We start from the raw sequence: 22,840 nt of genomic DNA on the forward strand, positions 1-22,840 counted from the left end.
GTAATCCACACACCTCCTGGGTGTGGTGGTGTGTCCCATCTAGTGGCACCAAGACCACTTAGAGAGAGAGAAAACGAGTCTGCTCTAGAGCCTTAGCGAACAGCCAGGTGACTTTTAGCTCATGCGGTAGAGTATCAGGCACTAAGCTCCAGAGCTTCCACGTTCAATCCCGATGACCAGGGTCTGTCGGCATTACATTAGGGCACCTTTTGTTTGAATGGGCCCAGCTTACTCTGACCCAGAGATCCCTTAATGCTAACTGATGGATGACATAAGTGATGCACAGAGGTTTACAGGCATCTCCTGGGGCTGGTATATGCATAATAATTCACCAGTGGAGGGGCATGTGAGGTCTCCACTGACCCAGTAGGCCACTAATCAGCTTAATCTTTGCAAAATGATAATAATATTTAAGAAGTTATGTTTCTGTACTGAACATTATGGTTTTAAGGTGTGTAAGTTAAGACAGGTCAACTGAGGGTGGAGGTGCTTATCTCTCCCGGGCTGACCATTGCGTATTGTGTGTCTTACAATGTAAATCTATTTGCATCCGGAGCCACCAGCTAATCAAGACTGCAAAGTCAACAAGAGATCACAAAATCTACAGGAAGAACCACACAATAGGAAGGTTTGTCCTGTTTATGACTAAGATCAAAGCATTCGTCTGGTATATCAGGAGGAGCATGCAGAGAGAGATACGGTATCCTTCACCCAAGGGACAAGTGGCCTGCCTGCTTGTCTTATGAACGGAGGATCACAGCCGATCTGCTTGTTGCTCACTGAGAGAAAGACTTTGGGTGACCTAAACTTCATAAGACCATGAAAGTGTCTTGTTATTTAAATCTAGACTCTAGAAGGCACATGATTATTTTGTTTTAAACATAACCCATTGTTTCCAATACTTTTACCTAATTGCTATTATATGAATCACGGTTGTTTGCTTTCACTGTACTTCTTTTCACCATAAACAAAGGGAAGTGTTGTGTGTTAAGCAGAGCTGTGATCCTGTGGTAAGCTGAGGTGTGGTGTTCCTTTGGGAACAGCAGGTCTGTGAATTCTGTGTGTCCAGCAGAACAGAGGCTGGACACTCTGCAAATTTATCAGCACCTATTTACTTTCAGATCGTTAATGAAAATGTCAAATAGCATCTGGCCTTGTACCGATCCCTGCAGAACCCCACTAGAAACTCCCCCATTGACAGCTGCTTCTTGAGCTCTGCCAGTCAGTCCGTTCTTAATCCATTTAACTTGTGCTCTGTTGATGTGGCATTGTGCTATATTTTTAATCAGAATGTCATATGAGTCTAAGTCAACAGCTTTACAAAAACCCTAAGTATATTACAGCTACGCAACTGCCTTTATCAACCAAATTTGTAACCTCGTTAAAGAATTAAATCAGCTTTGTCTGACAAAAATGTCTTTTCCATAAAACAATGCTGTCTGACTTTAATTACATCTTTTCAGTCTTTGTTGATGGAAGCCCTTATCAGCTTTTCCCTTGTGTCGCCCAGAATTGATGTCACGCTAACCAGCCTATAATTCCCCTGGTCACCCTGCTTGCCTGGCACAGTATTAGCATTCTTCCAAAAAGAAAAGGAGTACTTGTGGCACCTTAGAGACTAACCAATTTATTTGAGCATAAGCTTTCATGAGCTACAGCTCACTTCATCAGATGCATAAAGTGGAAAATGCAGTGAGGATGTTTTATACACACAGACCAAGAAAAAATGGGTGTCTATCATTTCAAAAGGTTTTCTCTCCCCCCACCCCACTCTCCTGCTGGTAATAGCTTATCTAAAGTGATCACTCTCCTTACAATGTGTATGATAATCAAGGTGGGCCATTTCCAGCACAAATCCAGGGTTTAACAAGAACGTCTGAGGGGGGGGAGGGGGGGAGGAAAAAACAAGGGGAAATAGGTTACCTTGCATAATGACTTAGCCAATCCCAGTCTCTATTCAAGCCTAAGTCAACTGTATCCAATCCGCAAATGAACTCCAATCCAGCAGTCTCCCGCCGGAGCCCGGTCCTGAAGCCTTTCTGTTGTAATATCGCAACTTTCATGTCTGTAATCGCGTGACCAGAGAGACTGAAGTGCCCTCCGACCAGTTTATGAATGTTATAATTCTTGACATCTGATTTGTGTCCATTTATTCTTTTACGTAAAGACTGTCCAGTTTGACCAATGCACATGGCAGAGGGGCATTGCTTGCACATGATGGCATATATCACATTGGTAGATGTGCAGGTGAACGAGCCTCTGATAGTGTGGCTGATGTGATTAGGCCCTGTGATGGTGTCCCCTGAATAGATATGTGGGCACAGTTGGCAACGGGCTTTGTTGCAAGGATAGGTTCCTGGGTTACTGTTTTTGTTGTGTGGTGTGTGGTTGCTGGTGAGTATTTGCTTCAGGTTGGGGGGCTGTCTGTAGGCAAGGACTGGCCTGTCTCCCAAGATCTGTGAGAGTGATGGGTTGTAGATCCTTGATAATGCGTTGGAGAGGTTTTAGTTGGGGGCTGAAGGTGACGGCTAGTGGCGTTCTGTTATTTTCTTTGTTAGGCCTGTCCTGTAGTAGGTGACTTCTGGGAACTCTTCTGGCTCTATCAATCTGTTTCTTAGTCTTCTGGCATTTCATTCCAACATCTATTAAAAATAAACATTTGCAGGCCTGCGATCTCCTCCGCCAACTTCATTGGGACTTTGGGGGACGATTTACCTGGGCCTGTGATGTGAACATGTTTAGTAGACGTTGTTTAACATCCTCCTCGGTCACTAATGGGCCGGAAAGTAGTTCACCATCCTCATGGGATGCGAGTTCATCATCCTGCTTCTCTCCAAATACAAAGCCCTAATATTTATGGAACACTTCTGCCTTCTGTACATCCTTATTAACAGCTTTACCATCTCCGTCTAGGAACGGAATCGGTCTGGTCCTTAGCCCTACCAGTCATGGATTTTTCCTTGATGTTTTTAGGTTCCCTTATTGCCATCTCTGCTGGGAATAGACAGTCACGGATGATCCTGTATCACATCCCACCCCGGTCTCTCTCAAGTCTCAGTCCCAAGCCACAGAGAAGCCAGAGCTGCTCCAGAACTGGCAGGGCTGGGGAGATTCCAGGCCAGTTGTGGTGAGATGCAGCCAGGGCAACTCCCATCCTGCAGTCCCAGGAGAGGAAAATCAGATCTGGGAATCCCCCTGATCCCCCAGAGCCAATGGGGATGTGGCAGGAGATCATTCAGCCTTGGCAATCAGGTAGGAGATGAGTCCCATGAGCAGCGGCACCAGGATGAGCAGAGACACCCAGACCCCGATGCTGAGAAGGGAGAACCGGAAGGACTTCCGGGCCCAGAGATCTGCGTCGAGAGAGTTTGTCTTCCGCTTCTCGTTGGCCTGGGGAGAAAAGGGAGAGTCACAAGAAGCACAGCCCTGTCATCCTCCCTCTCTGCTATATCCCAGCCGCCGGTAGTCCCCAGCACCGAGACACGACCCCGTACCCCCTCTATATCCCAGTCCCCGGTAGCTCCTGGCACCAAGACATGGCCACGTACCCCCCGCTATATCCCAGCTCCTGGTAGCCCCCCATGCCAAGACATGGCCCCGACCCCCTGCTACATCCCAGTCCCCAGTAACCCCTGGCACCGAGACATGGCCCCATGCCCCCACCACCCTATCCCAGCTCTTGGGAACTTCCAGCACCAAGACATGGCCCCAGCCCCCCCTCGCCCTATTATATCCCAGCCCCAAGAACCGTCCAGCACTGAGACATGTCCCCATCCTCCCTGCTGTATCCCAGCCCCCCTCACCTTGACAGCATAGATTAGGGCCAGCACTCCCAGGCAGGAGCAGCAGCAGACAATGCTGCCTATGGCCAGGTAGCGGAGGGCATGGGGACGTGGGGTCCAGGCAGACGGCTCAGGCTGTGAGGGCCCCTCCTGGATCATCACCACAGTCTCTGCCTCATCCCCTGCGGGTTTCCCAGCGCAGCCGTTCCCCACACCGAGGGCCATCTCCTCCCCCATGAGGCACCGAGGGCTCCCCCAGCATGGGGCCGCAGGGGCACCTACAGGACAGAAACACAGATAGCCACATGCCACAGCCCTGCCCTGCCCTGCTGCAGCTGCTGTAGCCCCAGGCATGGCTAAGCTCCCCCTCGGGGAGGGGAATCGGGGTGGCCAACCAGCTCAGGGATAGGGTGTTGAGCCCAGAGTTATTAGGGAGCACCCGCCCTCCCCGCACCAGCTCCCTTAAGGCTGGGTCCCCTCTGAGCCGGGTCTCCTCATCCTTTGCGGGCTTCCCCTTTCGGGCTGTGTCTGTGCTTGGGATTACCTGCGTCCTCCCTGGTTTCCATTGCCCTGAGTCACTGCCCGCAGGGGATTACCTGGCTGCCCAGGGGAGGGGGGGTGACACCGGGGAAGGGAGGGTGGCACCGAATGCCAGGACACAGCCCATTCCTGAGCTTCCAGGGACAGCAGCTGCCTCAGCCAGCAATGCCCCATCCCCCAGTGCCCCCCAAGAGGGGAAGGGCCCCATGTCCCACCCCCCCCCCCCGCCCCCTGAGCCAGCCAGTCCCCCCCAGTCTCTGGTTCAGAATCGTTCCTTCTTTCTGTCAGCTCTTTTCAAAGGCGCTTTAAAGGTGGCTTTGAGCCAGAGCAAACAACAGCCCCTGGGCTTCACAATCACATTGGTAACGTTCCCTCCGGTCCTCTCCAAACCCCGCTGGGTCCTGACAGCGACTCTCAGGCCACACCTAACAGCCCTGGCTGGAAAATCATCCACCACTGCCCCGGGTGGGGGGCGGGGGCCTCTAGCCGAGAGCAGGGTGCTAAGGGGAGTAAAGATCCCCTCGTGCCAGGGCAGCTGTGAGTCTGGTCTGCCCTAGGGAAGGGCAGGGAGTAGACTGCGGGGAGACAGGCTGGATGGGCTCTGATTGGGAGTTGTCTCCATCTCTGCTGGGGAAACGGACTCTTGGGGAGGGGGCTGTGCGGACGAGGAAGGGGTGGGGTGGAAGAGAAGAGCCCCCCACCCCCATGGGGAATTGTCTCACCTGGTGGCAGGGTTCTGGCCTGGGATCCCAGCTCCACCCGTCGCCGTCTGCCTGTTTGTCTGCACACCTGTGAGTTCCCAGTCCAGGTTTGGCAGTGCGTCTTTAGGGCTGGGCCCAGCCTCTCAGCATGAGCTCATTGACTCTGACTCAAAGCTGGCCGGCTGCCTCGTCAAACGCCCCCACCCACCTTGCCAGGTCCCTGCGTGGATAGTCAGGCTGGGCTAGTGGCTTGAGCGTTGACATCCCCCTGCCTCTGGGGCGTGTGAGGGGGGAGGGCTGGTCGGTGGGCTAGGAGCTAGTTTCTGGGGCAGGGGGAGCCGTCTGATCAGCTATGGCTGCCTCCTTCCATTAGCTTGGGAGTTTTGCTCTCTCCATGCCTGGCAGCCCCCTCCCCATGGGCAGCAGCAGGACAGGTGAGTCTCTGTGTGTGTCCCTCTGCCTCTGAGCATGTGTCTGTCCAGCAGCCCCAAGGCCGAGCAACCGTGTCACGAGCCACCGCTCCCTCTCCAGGAGGGGCTGAATCAGAAAGCACTTGGGGCCCAGTGCTGAGGACAATCCACCCTGGGACTGCCCGAGCCAGCTGGGAAACTGGTCTTCACTCATTCCTGTGGCATGCCCCGGGGCTCCTGTGTGACAGCCCCACGCCCTCATATGGCATAGCTGGGGGTGTGTCACTTCCCCATGCCCTTATATGGCACCTCCAAGTGTCATGTTCCCAGTGCTAACGCAATTCAAAGGCCTGCAGAGAGTACGTTTTAAACGTGTACTCGCTGAGGGTTAAAGTTTGGAGGGATAAAATTAAAACGACATGTGTGCCTGGGGAAATGAGTTGACACAAATTATGTTTCAGAGCTTGTATGAAGCTGTAAGAATACTTTGTATGACATTAGCGAAATGCGGCTGAACAAAGACGACGTTCAACATTCCACACGCCGTTCTGATTATTTTATCTAGCACTCTGGCGGGGTCGTCAGCCTCTGGCGCTTTGTCCACCAGCTCTGGTCTTTGAGCTGAGCGATTCTGTGTGAAACAGAGGCACTGTAGTGTGCATGCAACGTGGTAATATTTTAAACACTCTCCGTGCACAAATTAACACAAGTATCTTTGATTTTATGGTTCACGTCATCAAAAACATAAGAGTTGCCATACTAGGTCACAGACCATGGTCCGTCTGGCTCAGAATCCTGTCTCTGACAGTGGCCCATGCCAGAGCTTGAGTGTGCACAGTACAGGGCAAATATGGAGTGATCCACCCCATCTTCCACTCCTGGCTTCTGGTAGTCAGAGGTTTAGGATAACCTTGAGCATGGGGTTCCATCTCTGACCATCTTGGCTAATGCCATTGATGGATCTGTCCTCCATGATTTTATCCACTTCTTTTTAAAAGCCTGCTATAGTGGGGTCATCACCATGGCTGCTCTGGCCAGGGGCATCTACAACACAACCTGGGCAGTCCTCAAATTGCTTCTCTCTCAGAAAGTTATTGGCCTCCCCCAAGGAGGAATTTCTATTTGGGGCAAAGTAGATTAGGGACCATAGTTGAAAGGGCAAAGACATTTGCACACTTAGCTCTGCATTATTTTTCTCATACATATTGATAAGTTAGAGTTTGTCCAGAACAAGAGACACGTGGCCCCATGTCCTCCCAAGTGTGCAGTAGGTCTATGGGCATCTAGGCCTACACAAAGTACCCCTCAGGCACTCAACTCCTACCATTGGTGCACATGGCAACCAATTGATCACTGTCCCCTTTGTAACAGCCTTTAACATCTTTGAAGACTGTTACCAGGTCCCCCCTGAGTCTTTTTATCTCAAGACTGTAGCATGGGGCACAGGTCACTTGCTGGAGGATTCTCTGCACCTTGAAGTCTTTAAACCATGATTTGAGGACTTCAATAGCTCCGACATAGGTGAGGGGTTTATTGCAGGAGTGGGTGGGTGAGATTCTGTGGCCTGCACTGTGCAGGAGGTCAGACTAGATGATCAAAATGGTCCCTTCTGACCTTAATATCTATGAGTCTAAGACTAAAAACGACCGTGTTTTTAGCCCTTCCTCATAGGTCAGGTTTGCTAAACCTTTTATCAATTTTGGTGCTGTCCTCTGGCCTCTCTCCAATTTCTCCACCTCTTTCCTAAAATGGGGTGTCCACATCTGGACACAATGCTCCAGCTGAGACCTCACCAGTACTGAGTAGAGTGGGACAATTACCTCCCGTGTCTTACATACAATGCCCTGTTAAAACACCACAGAACGCTATTAGCCTTTTTCACAACTGCATCATATTGTTGACTCATATTGAATTTGTGATCCACTATAGCCCCAGATTCTTTTTTGCAATACTATCATTTAGCCAGTTATTCCCCATTTTGTATTTGTGCCTTTGATTTTTCCTCCCTAGGTGTAATATTTTGCACTTGTCTTTATTGAATTTCATCTTGTCAAATTCAGACCAATTCCTTAATTTGTCATGGTCATTCTGAATTCTAATCCTGTCCTCCAAAGTGCTTGCGACCACTCCCAACATGGTGTCAGCAACAAATTTTATAAGCATACTCTCCACTCCATTATCCAAGTTATTAATGAAAATACTGAATAGTACTAGACCCAGGATGGACCCCTGCAGCACTCCCCTAGATACGCCCTCCCACTTTGACAGCGAATCATTGAGAACTACTCTTCCAACCAGTTTTGCACCCACCTTATAGCAATTTCCTCTAGACCACATTACTCTAGTTTGCTTATGAGAATGTCATGTGAGACTGTGTCAAAAGCCTTATAACATATCTATTGCTTCTCCCCTAACAGGGCTACTGGCCTAGTGGTTAAAGAAGGAAATTAGGTTGATTTGGCATGATTTATTCTTATACCCACTTTCACTTCAGCAGTGCCTCTTAATTCCTCCCCAGTCTCTCTGCATTAGGCCTTTTGTTATCATAACACCTGTTTTCAGTAATGGCTCAGCTCTCTCATCGACTGACTTGTATGATTTAATGCTGTTGAGTATCTAGAGTTACAGCTTGCATAAAAGTAAAATGTAAAGTGTTATATATTTATATCAGTAAGAACAGAAAAAATCATTCTTTCGGGCCCCTTGATTGTGATGATAAAAACAAAGAAAGTCATTGTTGCTTTCCAGATACTGCTACAAAATATAGTCCATCATGTACTCCCTCCTATGCTTTTGTTAAGGGTATTTAAATCTTTCTTTACAATTGACAAGCCTAGTAAGAGACCTATGTCCCATCTTTGTCAACTGCCTTTGTTTCATGTTCTCTGTGTATATAAATCTCCCCACTGTATTTTCCACTTGACCAGAAAGGAGACCAGAAAGGAAAAGTTTATAGAGGTGTTCCAGTCTGCTAGAGACCAGATCTTGAAGGGACTTCGCATTGTATAATGGACTGTTAAAACAAGTGTCAGGTGCATCAAAGCAGACGGAGAGTCTCTGTATAAATTATAAACTTTAAATTGAACATTTCAGCTGTTAGCAGCATTGATGGAGGAACTGCAACTTGAGCAAGCAGAACTGCAAAAATTGTCCAAGGGCTGCAAAGGGCCCATAGAAAGCAACTTGTAGAGGTAAATTGCTGACCGACGCAAACAAGTCAATGCTCAAGATATGTCCCAAGATGATTGTACCAACAGTCATGGCCTAACTTTTACACAAGCTGGTGTGATAAGATGTGCTGCACAACAAGACTAGAAAGTTCCAGTCCCAGCTGCAAAATCTCAAAAGCTGATGTTTCATTCCCTGATTGGATGGTGAGAAAGGATGACACTTTTCAAATCTTCACCATCTGCTTGGTCCACACCAGCACTTCCAAGAAAAGGAATCCATCCTGTCTCCTTCAGCACACAGCTTCCTGAAGGCTGACGACACCCGGAAGGGAGAAGACAGAGATCCTGAGTTGATGCCCTAGGAGTGCTCCTGGTGACATGAAGTACCTGTCTCAGATAGGCACTTTTAACTGTCTCTATTTTCCGGCAATTCAGGTTGCCTGCTAATACACTGGGAAAAGACTGTGGTTGTGTGTGTCCTTTGCTCCACCTGTTACTGCAATGTCAACTCTTACTGTAAATAATAAAAGCACTGAAAGCTGACAAGTGAGCAAAGATCTGGTAAGTAACACACAGACTCTCTCTGGGGTGATGACCTAAGTCAATCAACTGACCACTTCCTGAAACTGCGTTCCTAATTAGTAAGGAAGCGTACATGCTTGTGTATGAGTTTTAAAGAGTGTCACAGAATGTGTACTTGTTTTGTAGCAAATTCCAATCAAGATTGTTGTACAGTACCTTGGACACTGAACAAATTACTGTTGTTAACTAAGATGGCATAACACTGTATGCACGTCTACCATAGTTCATGTTCCATACTGCTGTCCCAGTTCAGGGCAAGCATAGCTGTATCTGCCCTCCGTGGTTCAGGTTACCTCAGGCTTCCAGCACTGCAACTGTTGCCTTTATTGAATAGAGACATGGGTCCCTCTCCCTTCTGACCAGGGTATTTCCAGGATGGACAGTTCCCTGCCTTTGCTCCCAGCACAGACAGGCTGCCCAAACAGACCGGCTTGCTTCCTCTTCAGAGACTAACAGAGTGATTGCCAGCAATACAAGTTGCCATACCAAGTTTTCTAAGCAAGCCGACTTTATTTTTAAAGGTACAAAGCAGGACAGAGAACCATTAAAACCAACAAAAGAACTGGCACGTGTACTAATAAGTTTACCAGATTTCAACCCAACTCTCACATGGGCTGTGGCAAGACCCCTCTTTCAACCCTCACTCCTGGGGGCTTCCTTGTGATCACCAGTTCAGCGGAGCTTTAGTCACAACAAGCACACAGACTTAAGAGGCCTCGTAGGCCAAGTCCTTCCAATCTTCCCCTGTGGATTGGGGCCCTCCAGGGAGCAAGGGTCCAGTCCGTTTGCTGGATCAGGAAGAAAGCCCCAGCTCCACCTTAGCTGTTGTCTGGGGGGCTCTGGAGAATCCAGTTCAAACTAGTCTATGCATATCTCCACAGGAGGGGGAGAAAGAGTTTGAAGGCTGATAATGCAGGAAGTTCGTTAGCACCCTACTCAGAAGGTACGTACAATGCTGCAGGAACAGACATAGCTGCATTTTTAATACCATGTACCCCAAAGGCATTAACCCTAATTCAATAAGGTTTAATTTAACTCCGTAAAGCTTCTCTTAATTCCATATGGTTTGTTCAGGACATTATGGAATATTGTCAGTGTGTCACACCTGCTGGTCAAGTGCTAGGCACATACAGATAGAAAATGAGACCAAGCGGGCAGGCTTCTTGATCTGCACTAAGTCTGCCCAATGATTCATTAGAACCTAGGAATTCATCTTAGCTACTTAGAACCGTTAGAGCCTGGGGCTAATCTCACTCCTTGGGAAACAGGTAACCAGGGTTGATTACTATGCCTCCGTGGGTGAACTGGCATATAAGTAATTGGCAGATCATCTTCTACTCTAGCTTTGGGTGGTTTTTCCTCGGGTGTGATAGCAGCACTGAAGTTGCTGACGCAAACAAGCATAAGCGAGACCCTGATTTGAGTGACAGAGTAAAAGCGTTTTCAAGGGTGGTTGTGTGATTTGATTCTGAAAACCTACATGGTTATATTGACCGTGCTAGTTTATGGACCCACATAGTCCAACACTCTTCTCGTCTTCTTATGTCCTAAACTCGTAGTTGTTGCTAAGGATATTTAATCCTATTCAACTCCTATGACCTTTTCTTTAGTTAAGTAATCAACATGAGAAGAACCCTAAGAAAGGTGAGATGGGTACTCAGATAAGCAGTTGCTTAACCAAGGTTTATTTTATACCCTGTATTTCTTACAAGTGCCACCCATTTCTTGCTGGGTTGAGCCCAATGACTTCAGTTAGATCAAATCATTTCAGCCTTGGTGTGAGACACAGGAAGAGAACAGGGGGGACCGAACTGCCACCCTGAGGATGTGGCAATGGGAGGGAATTGATGAGGTGAGAGATGCCTGCTGGGGTCATCTGGGTAAGCACCCCTGCAGAGGAAGGAGGTCAGAGGAGATGGGCATTGCCTTGAAGGAATGGAAGAACAGAAGCACACAACTCACTGCAGAGGATGTGCTGGTAGTTTTTCCCTCTTTATTTTTTAAAAACACTTGATTCATAGCATTATTCTGAAGAGAGTTTACGTCAGCCCTCTGTACACGTTCTCAACATGCTTCAGGGGGAAAGACAGCTCCGGAGGAACACCTCCCCGCCAGCTCCTGATCTCCCAGCTCCCCAACCACATACTCCCTGCCCCCTCCCAGAGAACGGCTGCTGCCCCCAGTCCTGCCGCGGAGAGGGGAAATGCTGCGTTCCCTTATACAAAACACTGAGGAGTCAATTTAAATTACCGATCAATGGCACATCCGCTAACCATGCTCAGTCAGTTTATTAAGCAAAGATAGATCAGCACAATACAGAAAAGCAAAGGTTAGCACTGTACCAGCTGGGGATACAGGCTCGCAGCAGTCTTCAATCTGTTCCAAAATCATGAGCTTAGCTGACATTTATATCCTGCATTTTCAATAGGCAGAACACCCTCCGCTCCCCCACCCACCCCCATCTCACAGTAGCATCAAAGACCTAATTTCCCTATTCTTATCTACTTTCCCCACCTGTTTTTCAAGGTCTACAGACATCTTCACCCAAGACACCTGCACCAATCACTCCTATCACTTTATACCCTGTATTTTGTACACTAATTGTTATTTGGCAAGCCTTAACAGAACATACATCTTGCTTGACAGTTCCTACACTTACAAATACCACAGGTTATATACAGCTCACTCCGTAGCCTTTGATTAATTTAGAGCGCACAAGTCACTGATCACGGTACTCATGCAGCTACGTAAAATGTATCATACCAACTGACATTGGTGGGTCTCACACAGATCTGAAGACTTTAACATCCAACTGAAAAGGAAACAGCAAAATGTTTCCCTGCCTTGCACATGCTCCCAACCTTATGGAGACCACCAGAAGCATCACAGGTGAAGACGGAAGAAATAGTAAGTGGAGAAACACCATAAGTAGACATGATTCCACTATCCTGTCATCCTGGTGTATGGAGTTGGTCTGACCAGCTTTTAACTCATTTTCCAAACACCCCACCAGATTATTTGAGACCGTAAGCAAGCCATTCCTAGCAAAGAAAAAATAAATTTTTAAATATGGACCTTTCAAAATCAGCTCAGGGGTCACAAGTCAACAACTGTAAGCTTAGCATGAACACAAAGCATGCTAGGAGTCTGCTTCATAGTTACACAACTTAGCAAAAGTGCGAAAATACAAAACCGTCAGAAACATGATATTGGCTAATAGCCCCTCCCCGCTCAGATTTATAGCAACAGGGTGACTCCCTGGGGGGAAAAAAATCACCTAGCTGATGTGAAGGCATTTAACTGAAGTTTAGGCTGTTTTAGCAAAACACATGACAAAACAAAACTGACACACGCAAAATCAATATAATTAAAGCCTTAAGAGTAATCTCTGTCCAAGCATTAGACGTAAGTATTTCTAAGTCACCATCATGCCTGTGATTATACAGAGCCTTTTCTGCTTTGTGCATGACATTGTTAATCTGATTAAGATGCGTATCTCTTCAGTCTAATGATATTTTTACATTTGAGGTTAGTGGATCAACGTATAGGTTGAACAACTGGTATTATTTTTCAACTTCATCCTGGTGACGGGGTTCACTTTGGATAATGGATTCACTGATGCCTGTTCCAACCTACACGTTATGGTTCGACTTGCAACACTGTGGGTCAAACAGAAAGTTGGACTGAAGCGAAGTCTCCATAGGTCAAAAAAATTTTTAACTGGTTACTATGCAATCCCATCTCTCCAGAGCCTAGGTCGCCCTAACTGCTGGTTGTCACCAGTGGATGAGTCTTGCAGGACAAGGTGCTACAGCCTCTTGTTCATCTGTCTCGTTGAGCCGTGTCAGGCTGGCATGGCCACAGACAGTAGTTATGATGGCAGGCTACATGTGGTGGGCTCCAGGTTTGCACTGCTGAATGAAATACCAGTAGCTGTGGTACATCCAGACACACGTTGCGGAGGTCTTCTTCCAGGTAATCAAGTGACCGGACAAATGCCAATTTATTAAACATGTCAGCGCTAAGATTCGGACAACGGAAGCCAAGACTGTTTAGATCAACAAGTACCTCTGGTATGATGAGGTGTCACTGACCCCAAATTACAAATTGTGCTCAAGAGAATCTGTTTGCAGGATTTGAGACATTGCTGGTTTACAAGAGCCTTTGAGATACACTGATGGAAAGACCATTTAGCTAATTTTTTGTCAGTGACAAAAATCAGGAAATTTATCCATTTCATCATCACTTGACAAACTGGTTATGGCAGTTAACACAACTATCATAAATTGTGCAAATAATCTTCTTACCTACGCCATGTTCCTTTTCTTTTCTGTAATTAATTCATTAATCTTGGTGTCTGGCTAAACAGTTTAGCAATGTCATGCTTATTATACACACACACTATACCTTTCCTCAGTAGTTAGGCCATTAATGGCATATTATAGGTTTAGAAACTGTTTCCACTGCCTGGTACTTGAACTAGTTAATGTGTCTTTTGATATTTTCTGAATCTCCCGTTTGAAAAAAGACATCCCTGATCTAAATAATCCTAAAACTGAACGAACAATTCCATCAAAACTTCAGAGTTGCCTATTTTGAAAGATACCAGACTATGTAATAGTTTCTGGAGCAGCTCCCAGATTTTGCACTTGTCCCTGATAAAATGCTATTAAGTCTAATAACAAAGATGCCTACAGCAACAATACATTTGTTGTTACACAGTGGACAAATTCAGCAATATTCCATTGAGAAAGATTTAAAACAACAGATATATGCATAAACTACACATTATTAAGCAAAGCACGAGGGACTGAAATAGCAGTTAGACCAGTAAGCGAGCACAGTCCAACCTTAGGGCACTGTAACATCTCTATAGCTAATTGCATACTCAGTTGTTCTTACAGAGTAGGTGGAAGTGTAATTGGCTCATCTGTCACCTGTAGGTTTATCTTTTCCCTTCCAATGCCTGGGGGTTTCTTCACTATGCACTGATATACCTTGGTGTCTTTGGTCTGGGTGACGCACTTCTAAAACATCTGAAGTTGGTTAGCATGCTAAACTTTATCCACATTTCTCTTATTCCCAGTAACCCGATTACACATAAATGAGTTTAATTTACCCACAGTTCAATGGAGAGACAGCCATTTATTATACAAATTATGCTTCAATAAGCATAATAGAAGCATGACCTGGTCTCCTACTTTCCAGTCATTTTCCTTTATCTGTCAAAATACACTTTTGCTTTTCACTTTGATATTCCCCATTCGTTAACTATGTACACATGTGCTTGTTTAAGGTAGTCTTTGAAAGTTTTGCACAAAACATCCATTTTTATTCCCTCAATCTCATGCATCATTAGTTTTTCATAGATGTTTTGAAAGTCTCATTTCTCCATGCGTCATTACCTCAAACAAAATGCAATTTCTTGCACTAGCAAAGCAGCCCCGAATGCCATGTCAAGTAATGGAATGAGACTGTCCTGGTCTCTTCCCTTTAGAGAGAAACTTTCTCACCATCAGTTTGACGATTCTGTTCATCCTTTCCACCTGTCCTGAGCGCAGTATGGACTGTGGAACTTTTGTTTTGTCCCTAACACCAAAAGACAATTCTGGAAGATTTTTTCCTGTAAAGTTAGGTCCTCGATCTGATTTCAATTTTGCCAGTAGGGCCCAATAGGAGAATAGCTAGACTACCAACACACGAGCCATTGCTGAAGAAAAAAAATATTTATTTCCTTTTTAACTTGCAGGTAGCAGTCCCACAAAATTAATCTGCAAAGTAGACCACGGCCCTAAATTTTTATGAGCTTTAAGGGGAGCACTGTTCTTATTACTTTAAGATCATTTTGCACACAGATTAAGCAATTGTCACAGCATTATTTCACATTATTTCTTCTCTCTGGCTACAAACCTACTCTTGCCAATCTTTGCCTGGTTTTATCAGTCCCTTGCTATCCTCCTGAGGGAACGTCATGGACCAAATAAATCAAATTTTCAAATTAGTGCCCCATTCCCTTTTTACATAAGAAAGCAACTCTCCGTGGTTCTCTATTTTGGTTTGTAAGATTTTAAGAGTTAGTCCTATGACAACTCCTTCCTTAGCCTGATCCTGTTTTATTGCTTCTGACAATATGGCAAACCACCTCTGCTGAGCCTACAAAACAGGCAGTCTCCGCAAGACTGATTGCTAGAACAGAAATGCTCACAATTTTATGGAAAGAGCCCATCACTTCCTTGTCACCCCTTGATCACTTGGTGTAGCAAGAGTTAGTGATAAGATTTGCATAATGAAACAGAGCCGTACAGCTTTCTTCATTAGCATACTGGTGAATATCTCCGCCCGTCTTGCAGCACACTGGGGTCTGATTCCCGACAAGGAGGCTGTACTTCAAGGTTTAGGAATTGACCAGTGACTTTGGTAAGAACAGAGTACCTTTATAAACAAATCACGTAATGAAATGAGAAGGGCGAGGTGGGGGACACAAAAATAAAATGACGAAGAAAGCAAGTACCAAAAAAAAAAAAAGAAAAAAAAATATAGGAGGACAGCGTAGAATACGGGAGGAAAAGCAATTTATAAGAGATGGGAGGGGAGAGTCTATGGCCAGGGCAGGAGGTCAGACTAGATGGATCACAATGCTCTCTTCTGGCTTGGGAATCTAGGAAACCTTTAGAACCTAGGGGTTACAGTGGACAAGAAGCTGGATATGAGTCAACAGTGTGCCCTTGTTGCCAAGAAGGCAAATGGCATTTTGGGATGTATAAGTAGGGGCACTGCCAACAGATTGAGGGACGTGATCGTTCCCCTCTATTCGACATTGGTGAGGCCTCATCTGGAGTACCGTGTCCAGTTTTGGGCCCCACACTACAAGAAGGATGTGGAAAAATTGGAAAACATCCAGTGGAGGGCAACAAAAATGATTAGGGGACTGGAACACATGACTTATGAGGAGAGGCTGAGGGAACTGGGATTGTTTAGTCTACAGAAGAGAAGAATGAGGGGGGATTTGATAGCTGCTTTCAACTACCTGAAAGGTGGTTCCAAAGAGGATGGATCTAGACTGTTCTCAGTGGTAGCAGATGACAGAATGAGGAGAAATGGTCTCAAGTTGCAGTGGGGAAGGTTTAGGTTGGATATTAGGAAAAACTTTTTCACTAGGAAGGTGGTGAAACACTGGAATGCGTTACCTAGGGAGGTGGTGGAATCTCCTTCCTTAGAAGTTTTTAAGATCAGGCTTGACAAAGCCCTGGCTAGGATGATTTAGTTGGGGATTAATCCTGGCTTTGAGCAGGGGGTTGGACTAGATGACCTCCTGAGGTCCCTTCCAACCCTGATATTCTATGAAAGGGAGAGGATGAAGCGAGGGAAGCAATGTAGGAAAGGAGAGAGGGAAGATCAGGGGTAGGTTTATTAGAAAAGTTGGAATTTGGTGAGGGCATTGCATAGCCATGCAGAATTGGAAAGCGAAAGCAAGGGTATGAGAAAACCAGTGAAGCGTTCCAAAGCACAGGCAACAGCACCAAGTTCAGCACCCTGAGTTGAGTGAGGCATGAATGAGGAGAGAAAGGAGCAGACCATAAACACCGAAGCCTTTGAGTTAAACCATCTTCATCAGACAGTGGTGTGGGAATTTGAAGATTTAAAGGCTGCTCTTTTTAATTTTTAGACCTGTTCCTTTCTTCTCCTTTTCTACATTCTGAGTGAGCCACTGATGGGCCCCGTTTTGCTGTTGCTAACTGCTGCTGTGCTGCGGGTGGAGCGGGCTGGGGGGTGTTCAGGGGCACTGCTTTCCCCCAACGAGTTGCCATCTGGCTCCACTTCAGGGGTGGTGTTCTGGGGTGGGAGCAGGGCCGAGGTCTCACCGCCCAAGTCTGGCTTTTCTTTCTGCCAGAGCGGGGCCATCCCATCCTCACTATCCAACGAGCTCTCACTGCCGGCCAGGACAGGCTCCTCCTTCCTCCACCGCCTCCTCCTCTTGCGGCCAGGCAGAGGTGGCTCGTTCTCAGCAGAGGTGTCACGGTCTGAGGCTGACCCGGAGCACAGGACTGCCACCTCCACGCGGGGCAAGGCTGGGCTCTTGGAGGGCCGGCCCCGCTTGCGCTTGGAGGGTGATTCAGCACTGGGGGCAGCCGGGGCCCAGGGCACCTTGGGGGGCCGGCCCCGTCGGCGCTTCTCCAGAGGCTGCTCACTGCTTACTGTCTTGCTCCTGGATGAGACTGGCTCAGGGGCACTGGATCCTGGCTTCTGGGCATGCGGCTTTGGGGTGCTGGGTGAGGGCTGTGCTTCCGCCTCCCCTGGCAGTTCTGAGGTCCTGCTCCTTGGTGAGGAGAGCTCAGGCATCTTGGTCTCCAGCTTCATGACATGGGATGTGGGGACACCGGGTGGTGGCTGTACATCCCCCTTGTTGATTTCTGGAGACTTCTTTTTGGAGGGCTGGTGCCACTCATGGGGCAAATCAGTATGGGGGATGACCAGGGCACCGTGCACCTTGGGAGGTCGGCCCTGCTTGCGCTTCTCAAGGCGGGAGTTGCTATCACTGCTGTCTGTCTCGCTCCCGGGTGAGAATAATTCAGGGGCCTTGGTCTCCAGCTTCCTGATGTGGGACTTAAGAGTGCCGGATGGCAACTGCTCCAAAGACTTGATCTTGGGAGGCCGGCCCCGCTTGCGGGGCAACTCAGTGCTGGGGATGACTGGGGAACACTGTGCCTTGGGAGGACGACCCCGCTTGCGGGGTGACTCAGCACTGGGGGTGACCAGGGAACATTGTGCCTTGGGAGGCCGTCCCCGCTTGCGGGGTGACTCAGCACTGGGGGCGACTGGGGAACACTGTGCCTTCTGAGGCCGGCCCCGCCCACGGGGCGACTCAGTGTTGGGGATGACTGAGGAACACTGTGCCTTGGGAGGACGGCCCCGCTTGTGAGGCAACTCAATGCTGGGGGGGACCACTACCAGGGAACTTTGTGCCTTGGGAGGCCGGCCCCGCTTCCGGGGCGACTCGGCCCTGGGGGCGACTGGGGAACACCATGGCTTGGGAGGCCAGCCCTGCTTGCGGGGTGACTCAGCACTGGAAGCGACTGGGGAACACTGTGCCTTGGGAGGCCGGCCCCGCCCACGTGGAGACTCAGCACTGGGGGCGACTGGGACACGGTGCGCCTTGGGAGGCCGGCCCCGCCTGCGCTTCTCAAGGGAAGAGTCATTCTCACAGATCTTCTTGCTCCTGGGTGAAGAGGGCTCAGGCGCCTTGGTCTCTGGCTTCCTGGCATGGGACTTGGGGGTGCCAGCTGGGGGCTGCACCTTCCCCTGGCTTGGCTGCTGCACAGACTTGTTCTTGGGGGGCCGGCCCCGTTTAGGCTTGAGGGGCACTGGGGAAAGGCTGAGGGCCATCTCTGGCTCAGAAGCTTCATCATCACTCTCCACCTCGACCCTGTGGCTGGCAGGCTGGCTTCGGTGCTGCAGCAGCTCCTCGCCGCTGGAGGACAGCGCCAGCTCCGAGATGTTGCTGGCCCAGCTGCTGCCGCTGTCGTTGTCTTTCTGGTCCAACTCCCTCCTGCCACCCAAGTCCGGCAGTTTGTCCTCAAGCCCCATGTCCTGGGTCATGCTTGTCAGCTTCTCCCGGGGCTAGGCTCACAGACCTGCGGGCCAGCTGGGGGAGGGGAGAGACAAACAGCAAGTGGAGAGAGGGCAGCGACTCACCTCTATCTGCACTTCCCCCACCCCCAACCAAGCATTAGAGCCCCACCCCCAGGTCCCCCTCCCCTTCCCGAACCACCCCCTCCCTGCAGCCAGACAATCCATCTCCATCTCCCCCCTCAGCCAACCATCTCCCCAGATACCACCCAGCTCCCCCTCCTCCAGCCCCCCCACCCAACCAACCCACCCTCCCCCCAGCTCCCCCTCCTCCTCCAGCCCCCCCATCCAACCAACCCACCCACCCTCCCCCCAGCTCCCCCTCCTCCTCCAGCCCCCCCATCCAACCAACCCACCCACCCTCCCCCCAGCTCCCCCTCCTCCTCCAGCCCCCCCATCCAACCAACCCACCCACCCTCCCCCCAGCTCCCCCCAGCTCCCCCTCCTCCTCCAGCCCCCCCATCCAACCAACCCACCCACCCTCCCCCCAGCTCCCCCTCCTCCTCCAGCCCCCTCATCCAACCAACCCACCCACCCTCCCCCCAGCTCCCCCTCCTCCTCCAGCCCCCCCATCCAACCAACCCACCCACCCTCCCCCTCCAGCCCCCCCATCCAACCAACCCACCCACCCTCCCCCCAGCTCCCCCTCCTCCTCCAGCCCCCCCATCCAACCAACCCACCCACCCTCCCCCCAGCTCCCCCTCATCCTCCAGCCCCCCCACCCAACCAACCCACCCTCCCCCCAGCTCCCCCACCCAACCAACCCACCCTCCCCCCAGCTCCCCGTCCTCCAGCCCCCCATCCAGCCAACCCACCCACCCTCCCCCCAGGTCCCCCTCCTCCAGCCCCCCCACCCACCCTCCCCCCAGCTCCCCCTCCTCCAGCCCCCCCATCCAACCAACCCCCCCACCCTCCCCCCAGCTCCCCCTCCTCCAGCCCCCCCATCCAACCAACCCACCCACCCTCCCCCCAGCTCCCCCTCCTCCAGCCCCCCCACCCCACCCTCCCCCCAGCTCCCCCTCCTCCAGCCCCCCCCACCCACCCCACCCTCCCCCCAGCTTCCCCTCCTCCAGCCCCCCCCACCCACCCCACCCTCCCCCCAGCTTCCCCTCCTCCAGCCCCCCCATCCTCCCCCCAGCTTCCCCTCCTCCAGCCCCCCCATCCAACCAACCCACCCACCCTCCCCCCAGCTCCCCCTCCTCCAGCCCCCCCATCCAACCAACCCACCCACCCTCCCCCCAGCTCCCCCTCCTCCAGCCCCCCCCACCCCACCCTCCCCCCAGCTCCCCCTCCTCCAGCCCCCCCCCCCACCCCACCTTCCCCCCAGCTTCCCCTCCTCCAGCCCCCCCACCCACCCAACCCACCCCCCAGCTTCCCCTCCTCCAGCCCCCCCACCCACCCCCCAGCTTCCCCTCCTCCAGCCCCCCCACCCACCCAACCCACCCCCCAGCTTCCCCTCCTCCTCCTCCAGCCCCCCCCACCCAACCCTCCCCCCAGCTCCCCCTCCTCCAGCCCCCCATCCAACCCACCCACCCTCCTCCTCCTCCTCCTCCAGCCCCCCATCCAACCCACCCGCCCTCCTCCAGCCCCCCATCCAACCCACCCGCCCTCCCCACAGCTCCCCCTCCTCCAGCCCCCGCACCCACCCACCCACCCTCCCCCTTCTCCAGACCCCCCCACGCCAGAGCCCCCACGCGCTCAGCACCTCGGTTTCGGGCCGCGCGGTTTGGATGGGGCCGCGCGCCGTGCCCACTTCCGGAGAGGAGCCTGACCACCCACGCGCCAAGAAGGCAGGACAATCAACGGGCACTGGCAGGGAACAAATGAGGGGCGGACCCGGGAGAATTGAGCGGCAGCCAGATTGACCAATCGAGCTCCGGGGCTCGGCCTCGGCGGGTGAGCAGCGGGGAGCGTGGCCAAACAGAAGGGGAGGGCGGGGTTTGAAGCTGAGAGACGGCTCAGATAGCCAATCAGCAATGGGAATGCTGCGCAGCGCTATGATTGACGAACCAATCAGCCAATCAGACGGGGAGGAGGAACGGTTTTCCCAAGCAGCCAACCAATCAGAAACCGAGCAGGGGGGCGGGCCGGCCAATAGGGGAAAAGAAGGCGCTCTTAAATGGATAGCTTCCTGGGTTAACGTGGGGTCAGCCAGGTGACCTCTGACCCCAGAGGCAGGGTTAGGGGCCCTCACGCCAAGGGGGTTGCGGCTGCAGCATGGTCACGTGACCTGACCGGCGCCCCGGGCTGTCACATGGCAAACACTGACCTCTCGGTGCCCCCGGGTCACGTGAGGCCCCGGTGACCCCGGTGACCCTCAGCGGCCGGGCCGGGGCGCTGCCCTGGGCCCATCCTGTCCCTGGCCAGGCCCAGGTTGGCCGGGGCCAGAGGGGCCCATCAGGCCCCGGAGCCCCTCAGCGCACAGGGGGGAATCTCTCCCCCGGGACGAACACACACAGCCTGGGGCGGGGGGTTAGGGTGACCAGGTGCCCGCTTTGCGGCTGGACCAACCTGGCGGCTCCGGGCCGACTGGGCCATTAAAAGCCCGCGCGGGGGTGCTGCGGCTATAAGGCCGGCCAGTCCCTACCTGTCCTGGCTGGCACCGCGCTGCGTGCGCCCCGGCAGCAGCAAACGACCAGCCGGTCCGGCTCCTGGGCAGCAGGGCCACGGCAGCTCTGTGCTCTGCCCCAAGCACCGGCTCCGTGCTCCCATTGGCTGGGAGCTGGCCAATGGGGGTGGGGGAGCAATCTCTGCGGGCGGGCGGAGCCTCCTGGCCCACCGCCTAGGAGCCAGACCTGCTGGTTGTTTGCCGCTTCCGGATCATGCGCAACACCGGTGGTATCTGGGGCGGTGCCGGCATAGGCGGGGGAGGTGTGTGTGTTGGGGGGTGCCTCCCCTGCCTATGCCCTGCTCCCAGACCTCTGCCCCACAACCCCTCACCTCACCTGGGGGGCCTCGGGTCCTGGGCCCCTGTGGCGGCCCCACCCCCGCTCCCAGGCCTCTGCTCCCGGGTATCGCTTGCCCCTTGCCCGTAGCCCCGCACCTGGCCCCATGGACGGGGCTCTGCTCTTGGCCCCGCACGTGGGGTCCCAGTTGCTGGTCCCTGCCTGGAGCTCTGCTCCTGGCCCCATGCCCTCCCCCAGCTGTCGCCTTGGCCCCCTTATCCCTGTCCGGGTCCCCCGCTCCTGGAGAGACAGCCCTGCTCCCAATCAGGGGCAGGGGTGGATGGGTAAGGGGGCTGGCTTTCAGCACCCCCACTACTAGAAATGTTCCAGTGCCACTAGGTGCCAGGACAGGCAGGCAGCCTGCCTTAGCCCCCCTGCTGCACTGCTGACCAGGAGCTGCCTCAGGTAAGCCAGTGCCCCAGCCCTGAGCCCCCCCAAACCCACAGCTCCAAACCCCTCATCCCTGGCCTCACCCCAGAGCCAGCACCCCCAACCCAGAGCTTTCACCCCAACTCCCTGCCTCAACCTGCAGCCCCCTCCTGCACTTCAAATCCCTTGGCCCCATCTTCCAGCCTGGAGCCCCCTCCTGCACCTCATACCCCTCATTCCCCAGCCTCACCCCAGATCTGGCACCCTCAGTAAGAACCCTTCCCGCACCCCAACCCCCTGCCCCAGCTCAGTGAAAGTGAGTGAGGGTGGGGGAGAGCGACCCACCCAGGGAGGTGGAATGTAGTGAGCCGGGGGGCGGGGCCTCAGGGCTCCGGTGTTTGGTTTTGTGCAACTAGAAAGATGGCAACCCTAGGGGGAGGGGTCTTATGCCAGGCTATGGGGGTGGCACCATGCCAACGCTGTGGGCACAGGAATGTGTAAAAGACAAGATGGCTCTGCAATTTCCCTGGCTCGGGCAGTCCCAGGGTGGATCATCGCCAGCACTGGGCCCCAAGTGCTTCCTGATTCAGCCCCTCCTGGAGTGGGAGCGGTGGCTCGTGACACATTTGCTTGGCCTGGGGGCTGCTCCCCAGACAGACACATGCTCAGAGGCAGAGGGACACACACACACAAAGACACACCTGTCCTGCTGCT

The 22,840-nt window shown here is 51.9% G+C and overlaps 2 protein-coding genes across 2 annotated transcripts; both read right to left on the bottom strand.

The window, feature by feature from the left end:
• Positions 1-1,528: 1,528 nt before the first annotated feature.
• TMEM265 (transmembrane protein 265) lies at positions 1,529-4,457 on the bottom strand. The gene is made up of 3 exons (XM_084630350.1): positions 4,379-4,457; positions 3,804-4,060; positions 1,529-3,390 (listed from the first exon to the last, which is right to left on the bottom strand). Exons 2-3 carry the CDS (start codon positions 4,017-4,019, stop codon positions 3,232-3,234), a joined length of 375 nt encoding a protein of 124 aa, XP_084486476.1. The 5' UTR covers positions 4,020-4,060; positions 4,379-4,457; the 3' UTR covers positions 1,529-3,231.
• Positions 4,458-11,425: 6,968 nt separating this feature from the next.
• LOC311522921 (uncharacterized protein) lies at positions 11,426-20,640 on the bottom strand. Its single transcript, XM_084632507.1, has 2 exons — positions 20,518-20,640; positions 11,426-18,828 (listed from the first exon to the last, which is right to left on the bottom strand). Exon 2 carries the CDS (start codon positions 18,780-18,782, stop codon positions 16,875-16,877), a length of 1,908 nt encoding a protein of 635 aa, XP_084488633.1. The 5' UTR covers positions 18,783-18,828; positions 20,518-20,640; the 3' UTR covers positions 11,426-16,874.
• Between the last annotated feature and the right edge of the window lie 2,200 nt (positions 20,641-22,840).

This window comes from Lepidochelys olivacea (genome assembly GCF_965140295.1).
Source record: "Lepidochelys olivacea isolate rLepOli2 genome assembly, chromosome: 6".
NCBI lineage: Eukaryota > Metazoa > Chordata > Testudines > Cheloniidae > Lepidochelys > Lepidochelys olivacea.